Raw genomic sequence first — 12346 nt, 5'->3', positions numbered from 1 at the left:
TTTTCAATTGTTTCTGATCGTAACTATGCTCTTTTATAAATGCACATACTATACGTGATACCCGCTTTACCATTTTCTTCACTTAGCTTAGCTTGACTCGAATTAGTTCTTATCGTAGCTCCAACATAAATGCACGCTTGTGGAGCCAACGGAAAGGGTATGAGATCTAGAGGTTGTTATTGTCGCGGTTAGATTTATGAAACTCAAAATATCTTTTCATTTCTTTTCATATTTCTTTTCTATAATCCTAATTAATTAAAATTTAATTCCTAATAAATATTTTAACCATTTTCTTTTTCAATTCAGGCATTTTAATTGTCCACTCTGAAACAACAAACGATGCCAAATCTGCTGCAAGCGCCGCTATACCAACTTCAGCATCAACGCTAAGTGAGGTCACGTCGCTAACGTCAACGCTAGCCAGTGCACCAACGACAGACGAAACTGCGAAAGATAAACGTCAAGTTGGCGCGAAAGATGAAGCTGTTTACGCAAATCATCGCTCCGACACTGCGGACGCTGATGATCCGGAAAATCCACAGGAAACTATTTATGGCCCGAAACCAACTCAATTCATTATACGTCCTATTGCACCGCATGAACACCAGCAGCATGAAGATCATCAGCCGCCACAGTTGCGCAATTATCCGGCGACAATACGACCACACAGCACACAGTTGTTGGAACAAAGTCAAGAGGTGAGTCGAGGTTGACATATGGCGACGAATTCGATGGCAATGTTGTTGCTGTTGCTGCTTTTAAATTATACAGCACGCACTCATTGGCGACAATAACAACAATACAAATGTTAATTAGATAATTTGAAGTTTACAAAATACGGCAGCAATGAAATTGTGGTTGTTTTTTTACTTCACTGTAAAGACGCTGCTGTCTTAGATAAAGATTTCAACCGTAAAATGCCACTACGGCAAAATAATTTAAGCAAAAAAAAAACAAGCGTTTGTAGACAAGCGATAGTGGCGCTTATTTTACAACGAATAATTTTAACAGTTTTTCTAAATATCTTTTTGTTTTATTGAGTTGGAAAGGGTATAACAACTCATCTGTTGCATTGGCAGAGATTCATTCATTGATTGCAATGCCAGTTGGTCTCGGTGTGTATGTCTGTTTGTATGTGTGCGAGTTCAGCACCAGCAACAAAGTGCTTTGAAGCGCAAATTTGTACCCAGGTCGCTGTCGTGACTAGTTTTACTTGCACGATTCTTGATATTAAGCGTTTCCATTAGTTTTGCCGCGCTCCACGTCTAAATACAATCAACATGTTGGCAAATCCGCTAAAACTTGCGAAGCTGCTTCACTAGAATAAACGAAGGTTTTTCTCCAGACTTAGTTGTTTATCCACACAAGTATATTATTATATAGTACACAGCATACATATTTGAGCGAGAAACGTTGGCGAAATTTACATAAAAAAGTCTTTATGATACTCGTATAATTGAGGAATTATGTTTTATGATTTTGCAGCCATTGTGTGCAATAATCCGGGAAAAAATGTATTTTACTTAACTTCAGAACTAAGGGCAGTGTCTTAAGATTGGTACATTTGGACAGATTTGTACATTTTTTATATTGGGTTATTGGTGCAAAAAAAAAAACAAATAAAATGGGACGACAATTTTTTGTTGCAATCACACGATTGTTACAATACCGCGCACTTCTATTAAAAACTTTGAAAAAAAAAACATTTTTTCCTCGTTGGGATAGAGCAAAATATTTGTGCACTCACATGATTGGTATAAGATTTGCACAAAATGTTGGGCAAATGCCCAATCGTGTGACACTGCCTTAAGCAGAAAGCCTAAAAACGTTGTTAATCAGCCTCTTTATAGCAAAGTTATGACTGATTGATGTGGCACATGCCAATCCCCAGCCAATCCTTAAAAATTTCAGAACACCACTTCGTATTCTAATACATGCTTTTGAAATGATTTACTTAAATTACATATTCAAACTCATTTTAGTTTTTATATAGTTGGCAACTCTGTCCAGGAATATCTGTGGGTTAAAGCTTTTTTAAATCACTTTTGCTTTATGATCATGTTATTATATTTTACTCAACCTACATGAATAGTAGAGCTACCCTTTCCAAAAATAGTTGCATTACCGAATTGTGTTATTTTACCTAACTTACATACATTTTTAACTCATGTTAGTCACTCGTACAGTTCCTTTTTCACTAGTTCCGCACATTGCTGAGTCGAAGGATCAACTAAAGCGCTAAAGCCCCCATGTATTTGGGAGTATCCTTACAAATTATTAGAACAAGATTTTTAATAATGTTTATAAATTAGTAATTTTTTCACAATTTACGTATAAAGCTTTGATTAAGCTACCTATTATACGACCAACTCCACAGATCTGTAGCTTCGCCTTTTTAGAATTATTGTTAAAAATATTATGTGATTAATCTTTTAGTTGCAGATATACAAAGATATGAAATAGTAACACGAATCAATAGCGATTTATGGCATCGCTGCGCTGGCATTTAAAAAGGCATACTTACATACATATATACTACATACTTGAAAATAAATGTACTTTAACAAATTCTCTGTCTTCTACATAACCTCGGTGGTATTAATAGTCTAATTTGATTTACTGATGAATTTGTTAATCAATTTAGCATTTGCTTTGCTTGTTTTAGGTGGGTCATATACGACGTGGTTTCGTACAAATACAAGGTTATGTCACTTTTGTCATGCTGAAAAGTACAGGATATTATTTTTATAGCATATAATTAATATTGAATACCTTTGATTAAATCTAATAGCATTTAATTGAAATAATCATTCATTGAACTGCGAAATGAGGTTTGTCGCTTAAGTCTTTTGTTTGCTATCAGGCGCCTTTGGGGAACGGAGCTGATTGCATTAATGGTGCAATTGCAACACATAAAACAACTAAAATGCATTTTTGGTTTTCTAAATTTTTTCTATTATAAAAACTGCAGCTGTTCAATGTAGTTCACTGTTGCCTTATTAGCCACTCACCTTGACCAAAAAAACTCACTAAATGCACGCCAATTAAAATGATAACCTTTTCGGTTACTTTTTTTTAACATAATTCCCGCTTTAACTACGATATTTGCCTTAGGAAAGAAACACCTTCCGACGCGTATTTTCCTTGCGTGTCAGAAATGACAACAATTGTCAAAGTAAGTCACGACCACTTGTGTTTTTGGCAAGTAGCCAATGCGAAAACTGCTAAAGTACGAGTAATTATCTTCAAATGAAAGAGTTTATCCTAAGCACAAATATAGTTGTAATAGCCGGCTTTATGTTACATCATAAATGCTGCGAAAATGTAGTAATTTCTGTAATTTCCCTAAGTTTGGAAAACAAAGAAGAAATCCAAAAGCAAAACATGAACATGCGCAGCTCAAACAATAATACCGTAAACAAGCTACAACTGCTGAGGTAAAATTCAAAGTACTAAATAAGTTGTATTAGGCGATGACTTAAACGCTGGAGTGAGACAATTGCTCAAATTGTGGGAATCAAAGCCTGAATTCACATACACACATACATGCATATGTAGGTAGTCATCCACAACCACGCAGATTTTACACGAACCTTAATAATACGGTTGTTTTTGGGTCAAATGAAATGTACACTAGCGACCACTATGCTGATACGTAGTTGGCATGAACTATTCTCTGAATGCAGAGGATTTCAAAGAAACTGTTATGTAACAATGTACATACATACATATGTAGATGAGTACGCATATACATACACATTTATTTATATGTGGACACTTAATGTCATATATATAACCACATTATAAACTTTATTTACAATAGTTCCTAAATTTATTAACTTTACCTTTATTTTGATCATATTTATATAAGTATATTTTTTTCTAGTCCATTCCATTTTTTTATTGATAAGTTTTTAATTTATTTGCATTCAAATTGCATTAGTGACAACGACTTGACGACAGAACTGCATTAACATACTTCGGATAAAGTTTTTTAAGTGCAACCTGAAAGATCTTTCGTATCCCAAGGTAAAGTCGCAATATATGCTCTGCTTTCTTAATACTGGAAGGACCTCTTAACAGATGAATTACACGTTTCAATAGGTTCCATTTTACCGCAGTTGAAATATGAATCATCGCCAAAGCCGGATATTTATTATTATTATTAGTACGTCGGGTATACTCGCGCTGCGACCTAAAAGATCTATTGTGCTAAACCCTGATTGTGGTCACTCCAACCTTAGGCTATTCAAGAAATTAAGCACATTGGAGGGTGCCGTGTTCCAAATCTTAGATGGAGAAGACAATCGTTCCCCAAGGTGCATCAGTCTGCTATTCATGATACGCGGGCAGTCACACAGAATGTGCTCCGAGGTTTCCTCCGCCAGTCCACAGAACCTGCAGTCCGTCTCTACAGAAAGCCCCATTTTGTTTAGATGGTACCTTAACTTGCAGTGTCCTGTCAGGTAGCCTGTAATAGTCCTAAGACCCTCCCGGCTGAGTTCACGGAGTCTTTCTGAGTTCCTCTTGGAAGGAGTTATGAATTTCTTTGATTGTCTCATTCCCTTTGACTTACGCCAGTGGGCAGCAATCTGAGATTCCTCCCAACTCCTAAGTAGTTCTGCAGTGTATCCTATGGATGTACCACAGAAAGGCTCGGGACCATGCATTCGCGTTTGGGCCCCACGTTTTGCGAGATAGTCAGCCCTTTCGTTGCCTTCAAACCCTTCATGCCCAGGGACCCACCACAGCGTAACTCTATTATGGGCTCCTAGGCTATTCAGAAGAGTTTTACAACTGTCCACAAGCCTAGATGTCGTTTTAAATGAGTCTAAGGCCCTTAGTGCTGCCTGGCTATCCGACATAATATTTATTCTGGCCCCGTTTGTCCTTCTCCGAAGACATTCTCGAACACAGACTTCGATTGCGAAGATCTCCGCCTGGAATATGGTTGGGTATGAGCCCATTGGCAGACTTTTCTGGAACCTTGGTCCAAGCACGCCTGCCCCAGTACTCCCGTCTTCCATCTTTGATCCATCGGTATACCATACTTGGGACCCTTTGTCGATCATAGATATTATCGCTTTACAGCAGTCCCTTTCAGGAATTCTGACCTTGTAGGGCTTATCAAAGGATAATTTCGGTAGCATGATATCTGTGAGCTTGATAGCGGGATCATCCAGAAAAGGCTTGAGAACCTCCAAGTGACCCCAAAGATCTCCACTCTTCATGCTGATTACATTGGGCAGCCGTATGGAGCTCCAGCAGGCCTCCTTTTCTATCAGAATAGATAGAGGAGGAATGCCTGTAATTATACCGAGGGCATCCGTTGGACAGGTGCGCATAGCTCCTGTGATGGCCACACAGATCAAGCGGTGTAGCTTGCTCAAGGTGGCACACGCACTTGCTTTCTTTGCTTTTGGCCACCAGGCCAGTGCCGCATATGTGACAACAGGTTTCACGACCGTATTGAAAGACCAATACGTTAGTTTGGGTGATATTCCCCAAGTTTTACCATGGAGTCTCTGGCAGGCATAAAACGCCCTTGTAGCCTTGTTGGTAATGTTAAGGAGATGTGAGTTCCAATTGAGCCTTTTGTCCAGAGTTACCCCTAGATACTTCGCCTCTTCTGAGAACTCAATTTCTGTCCCTGCCAAAGTGGGTTTAGTCAAGTTGACTTTCCTTCTATTGGTAAATGGGACAACGGTGGACTTCTGCGGGTTTATTGACAATCCCTTTGAAGCACACCAGTCTTCCGTTAGACTGAGCGCAGCTTGCAATCTGGAACAAATTGTGTCCTCATGCCAGCCGACAACGTAGATGACTAGGTCATCTGCATATCCATATGCCTTGAATCCATTGCCATTTAGCTTTTCAAGAAGTTCGTCAACAACCAGTGTCCAAAGTAGGGGCGATAAGACTCCCCCTTGAGGACAGCCACGGGTGGCATTTACTGCTTGCCTGTCGTCTCCTAGTTCCGCTATTATGGTTCTGGACCTCAACATGCTTATGATCCAATCCGTTAGAAGGACAGGAATATCCTTTCGTATCATAGCTGTCGATATTGCTTCATAAGACGTATTGTCGAAAGCACCTGATATGTCCAGGAATGCACACAAAGCTATCTGTTTATACCGCAATGCCTTTTCAATGACTTGAGTTAGGCTATGTATTGCAGTAATAGTAGATTTGCCTGCCTGGTATGCGTGCTGACTCTGACACAGAGGCTTATTCCTGAGAAAGTTATCCCTTATGTGAAAGTCAATAAGTTTTTCTAGTGTCTTTACTAGAAAGGAACTGAGGCTAATTGGCCTGTACGCCTTTGGGAGTTGTGCTGAGTTTTTCCCCACTTTGGGTATAAAGACCACTTTGACTTCACTCCATGTTGTTGGTATGCCGGATATTACAGAAGATGCGCTTCGACGTGTTATTTTCCTCAATACAAAGCGGCACTGTGTTTAAATATACTTTTAACTCTAAAAGATTTGGGATCAGCCCGAAAATCTCCGAATAGTAGTCCATAAAACGATCCCAAAACAAAAACTCCGAAGACAAAAACATGAATGAAAGTTCCGAAAAAATTCTTAACTGCCCTAGAAAATCCTGAAACATTGATAAATTCTTGGATGTCCTTGCTTCCGTTGTCCACCCACGGGTGCCCAGTCGGAGGTTATTTTCACCAGAACATCATCATACCCACGATATGTCCAAGAAAGCGCTGTAGGTGTATTTTTATGTACTTCACCATGTTAAATATTATAAAGTTCGTGCTGTACGACCTTAATTGGCAAAAACAGCAGGATATTTCTTTTTTGGATATGTATTCATAAGACCAAATTGCGCTAGCAGTTGGTGCAGCAAAACAGCAAGCATTTCATGTGCATCTGAATCGGTAAGTGAAGTGATTCCAGTTACGATGATAGAAGTAATTCAATCCGCAAAATCGATTGGAGATCGCAAAGCTTAGCTGGTCCAGATGACATTCCTTGAAATGTGGAAAAATCAAAAACTGGTACTGCTCCGAAAACTAGAAAAACCGTTAGGTATACCATCGTCTTATTGTCCTATTTGTCTCTCTGACACCATGCGTAAGCTACTAGAACACGTCATACATAATCGCTATTGCTATTCTACTTAGACTATCACTACAACAATATGGGTTCCGCAAGCAGAGGTCGAGAACAGCAGCAATAGTGGTTTCAACCGCTACTGAAGCAATAGGAAAGCGATGGATAGGGAGATAAAACACTACTGTGAAATGGTAACATTGGATGTAAAAAACGCCTTCGATACTGCGGAACGGTCACAAATTTTAAAATAGCTCCAGAAACTGGCCATTCAATCTTACATTATTAACACCAAAAGAAGTCATCTCAGAGGTAGAGTTTTAGAATATCTCACGGATTCTGTTACTAGGAAGTATGCTATAACCGCAGGAGTACCACAGGTGTCCGTGTTAGGTCCGACGTTAATATGCATGACGGTGATCGATGCGGTGGCAAAATGGCTGATAAAATAAAAAACGGAGACAATCCTTATACGTAGCCGCAAAAACCTGACGCCACAACGTCCAAAGTCGGCGGTTATACCCTTCAATCCTCACGTCAGCTGAAATACCTGCGGGTGATAATTGACGAAAGGCTCAATCTTTGCCCACACGCAGATTACGTTATAATCTGGCAGTTACTGCATAGGAAAAGGGTGCATCGATGAGAGTTTGGCAGGAATGGGAAAACTCAACAAATACAAGGTGGACATATACGCTCATCCTTAATATTGAAAAATGGGCTAACCGAAAGCTTGGATAGTTAAACTTCCATTTCACGCCATCTTATACTAGTCACGGCTGCTTTAAAAAGTGCCTGAATCGCCTTGGCTTGAAAGATTCACCTCTGTTTCCAGAATACAATCCAGACAAAGTCGCTGAGCACATTCTATTTGCTTTCCCGCGCTTTGCCGCAAAAATACAAAGCATAGTTGCGCTATCAAAAGAGCCACTAAGGCCAGATAACTTAATCGATGCCATGCTAAGTTCGAAGCGAGCTTGCGGCGCGATGGTCGGGATTCACCAGGAGCTAAGGCGTGCAACGAACGACGCCGTACCTAGGAACGGACGCTAGAGAGAACATTTACAAATTAGGGGGGAAGGGACTAACAGGCCCGACATGTGTTGGTATAAAATATTATGAGCGGAGTCAAGTATATGCAACTTTCAATGAACTGCATAAGGACAGTAACAGATTTAGAGCCTTGTGCTCAAACCATCTCTCGACGAAATACTTAACGGTAGTACAGGGCGGATCGATACTGGACGGTAGGAGGTTTAGTTCGGGTTAAAGGCCCACACTGACAAGGTATAGGCTTTTGGTGCTTCCTCCTCGTAAAAAAGTGGGTACAGCCGGTATCCGTCGTCTCCAAATGTCCTATTGGGATTTATTCTCGCCTCCTCGAGCGAATGTACGCTAGTTTCGTCCTTATATGTTTTATAGTTGGTGTTCGTTTTCCTCAAATTTGCACCTGTATGCTAACCAAAAGCATTGAGGTGTGTTCCGTATAAATACTTGCGGGTCCGGTCTTGAAACCAATTGACTTTAATTTTTGCTTTATTTGAAAATTAAACAGCATGCAATAATTGGTATTGCATGCTCAAAGTAATAAAGGCCACGTTTTTTATGTCGTAAAGAGTTCACATTCTACATAAGGGGATGGTTGCTTGGAAAAAACCAGTACATATTTACTTATTACATGTGAAATCTTACATTATTAGTAGTTGTTTAATGACATCAAAAAAAAAATGTTATACAAAAAACTGAAATATTAACTTTTTTTTCTGATCCGCTCTAATGGGAAGAACAAAAAGTCTTTCAACAGTCTTTAGAATAAGGGAAATCAGGTAGGATTTAGGCACATAAAATTCGATTAGGAGTGAATACCCCGATAAAACCCTTTGAACGGTTCAAAGGACTCAATCACATACTGTTATGACTTCTAACTCTGGTGAAGCTGCGTTTGGACGTGTCAAGGATTATAAACAACTCAATTAGTTTTTAATATTTTGTGATGCTCGAAGAGCTACTCTTCCTCTGAAACTTGGAAATTCAGAAGATTCACTTCTTATCGCTATAACGAAGAACATAGACATCGTGTGAGAAGTTTTTGTCATTACTTTAAGAGTTCCTAGGCATTTTGCTGAATATATATATCGCTCATTTACATACATAAAACTGTCGTAACTCAAAAAATTAAATTTTGTAGCGCAATATGCAAAATTACTCGCTAAACATTTCGTGCTAAAATCTGGTTTAGTGTGTGCATCTCTCATTCGGCATTTTATGAGCAATTTCAAAATTTAAGAAAATCAAAAATTTAATTTTATTTAATGTTACGACAGTCTCTTGGTAAATGAGCTTTATGTGCATAAATTTAAATATACACATACATATCTGTATGTATGTATGCCCACATGCGTAAACTATTATGATTTGTTGCCACAATGCGTACCGCATGTGTACACTAATTTTTCATCATATTTGTAGAGCACCTCATTATTTTAATTATGTGAATTTGATTATAACGAAGCTGATTGAAAAATAAGTAAACAGAGACATTACAGTAATAAAAATTGTCAGTATATTTTGAATTACATCATTATCATAACACACATATCATAATGGAACTACATTAGGGTGTCCCAGAGATTTTTTTCACAAAACTCTATAGGCATACCCTCTTAATTTTCTCCCTTTGATCTACATATAACTTATGGCTCAATCCATGTCGAATCGACTCATAGTTGGAATATTTTTGATTTAGATGAATTTTGGTCAGAAATTTTCTTTTATCATATAACGAAGTTTTGCCAAAACAAAAATAAAAAACAAATTTTCGAAAGTTCAAAATTTCACAATTTCCGACGTGTATGTATGAGCAAAGCATGTGTGTGCAAATACGAACCCTGGTTTCTAGTACAGCTTTCGTCACGTGAAAATCTGCTCTCAAAAAGGTTTTTTATATGATCTAAAATACAGCAACTTGAAAAAAGAGATATTAACACATCTAAAAAGTTAGTTTTGGTAAAAAACAGGTACTGGGACCATAGTGCATTATATGAAACCGCAGGCCTTTCAAAACACATCAATAAGATGCCTTCCCATGTCGCCGGGATATTATACAGTGTTGCCGCGCCCGAAAAATAAAGTTCAACAAAACTTTCAAAACGTTTAACAAATCCCGTTAAAATTAAGCAATTTATTTATCGGGTCTTATTAAAACGAAAATGCCTGGAGTTACTGTTTGTTTCTTCCTGAGCTTCGTAAATTGGTTATAGAAATAAAAAGTAAGCAAGTCAGTAAGTAAAGGCTCTCTAAGGCTGAGTTTTGTCGTCAAAAGTAAGGATGTTATAGTCTAAGGGCCAATTTCAAGTAAATATTTAAACGGCACTTAAGTTTAATTGTGGATTTTTGTTTAAATGCCATTTAGCTTTCGTTGGGTTTTTGATCAACTTTGTTTAAATATGCCAAACAATTGGCGGCACTGCTGCTTATTCCTTTCAATTGAAAACTATTACCCATTCTTTCAGGCTTTCAACACATACTCCTATAATAGTTATCTGCCCTTTCGCTAAAGTTTTGAATGCATGCAAAAAAAGAGTTAGGCATCAGGTTATCCAAAATGTGCCTGTTGATCTTGTCACGCAAATGAAGGGACCTAAAGTTCTAGGTCGCCTCCGAACGGCAAATGGTTTTTATGAGAAGCGATTTTATGGCAGAAGTACACTCGGAGGTTTGAAAATGCGACGACCGCAGATCGGGAATTGCGTAGAGAAACATTTGCTGGAACTTTATGTGGGATCTGGATCACAGTCTTCCTAAAATAAATTGGTAAAATTTATTGAAATAGCAACTCTTCTCACTATGATTTTTTGAGGAAAATTATCGTTTTTGACTATTTTAATAAAAATATTTAGCAAAACATTTGAACAGGCATGACAAACTTAAGCAATTTTGCTTAAATTTAATCAAGACGGCAACGCTGATATTACAGCTAGGCCTGACTGCTATCCGCCAGGAAAAATATGTATCCTTATGCTCAGCAAGCAATTCGGCTGCTAACAGGAAACACCCTAACAGGCACTTGCTGGAAGCAGAGCCACCTTTTAACAGCGCACACAAACCAATACCCGTCTCTTTTGCTTCCATTAAACCCACTCAGCTAACAGCCCCATTCCTTTGGTTTTATCCCGTTAAACGGCACGTTTTCTGGGTCTACCGTTAGTTGGACTTGACGAAAACGGCTAATGGAGGGTAAGCGTTTCGAATTCTCAAAAAAAACTCACTGCTTAAGTTCTGGGACACCCTAATGTGCACATATGTATGGATGTATGTACAATCACTTTTTATTACTCATCGATTGCAGCATTGCGACGCCTACAACAGCTACAAAAACAACACATGCGCTTATATGTGCAGCATTTTCGTGTTTTTTTACAGTTTCTTTGTAGATATGTGAGCATTTTTATGTAAGTAGATGCCACATAATTCTCACCGAATTGCGTTTTTTCTTATGTTTTTTTTTTTTGTAGGTTTACCTAAGTAGTGCGCTGTGTCTAACTCTTAATGTTTAATCATTTGTTCGCCATTTTGACTTTTTAGGCCATATTTATGTGTATGCCACAATTTGTGGTTGTACTTAATATTTTAATACTTTATGGATGACTATTAATTGCAAGCGGCGGGGATTTGAACGTTCGTTAGTAACGAATCGTTACTACTATGTACATATATTTGACATTTTGCGACCTTCATGTAACGGAATTATTGCTGGAAAAATAGATTTTGAACTTTCGAGAGTGTGACCAACTATTTCTTAGCTTAAAGAAGTACAGGTTAGGTTGGGTTAAGTTAACGTCGCGAGCGGATTACGAAATTTCGAATGCGGCTAATTTCGATCCCTGAGAGCTCAGTGTTTGTTCAGAAGCGAGAGCCAAAATGCTTCCATATTAGCCTCGTGAAGGTTGAACAGTTTAAAAGAAAGTGTGGAGAAGATTCCACCTCATATTCCTCTTGACAGCTGATACAAAAGGATCAGCCGAAATTCCTAGTCTCACCGCATGAATACCAATCGCACAATGGCATATCAGAACACCCATCACTAGCCCTTGAGAGGTAACGTATGCAGAGAAACGTCTTCTTTTCCTTTTTATATCACAAAAGGACCCGGTTTCCCTTAGTCTAATAGCAGTTCGCGCTGCGACAATTCTATCTACAATATCCGCCGGCGCCGAGTTCAACATACGTATGTTAAGCGCCAGTGTTGGTGTGGTTCCTAATGCTCCGCTAATTCCTGT

At 38.6% G+C, this 12346-nt stretch overlaps 1 protein-coding gene across 1 annotated transcript in view; it reads left to right on the top strand.

The window, feature by feature from the left end:
* Positions 1-306: 306 nt before the first annotated feature.
* Positions 307-12346, top strand: part of LOC118745973 (bromodomain-containing protein 4-like) — a gene marked incomplete at its 5' end in the record, with an annotated part of 24939 nt that continues 12899 nt past the window's right edge. The window contains 1 exon segment of the mRNA XM_036479665.1: positions 307-698. Within this exon segment, the coding sequence (XP_036335558.1) occupies positions 307-698 (392 nt within the window).

Source organism: Rhagoletis pomonella, unplaced genomic scaffold (assembly GCF_013731165.1).
Source record: "Rhagoletis pomonella isolate Grant_MI unplaced genomic scaffold, Rhpom_1.0 Rhpom_scaffold_00010, whole genome shotgun sequence".
Classification (NCBI taxonomy): domain Eukaryota; kingdom Metazoa; phylum Arthropoda; class Insecta; order Diptera; family Tephritidae; genus Rhagoletis; species Rhagoletis pomonella.
Note: the sequence above shows the minus strand (reverse complement) of the source record. Positions and strands in the feature narration are given on the sequence as shown.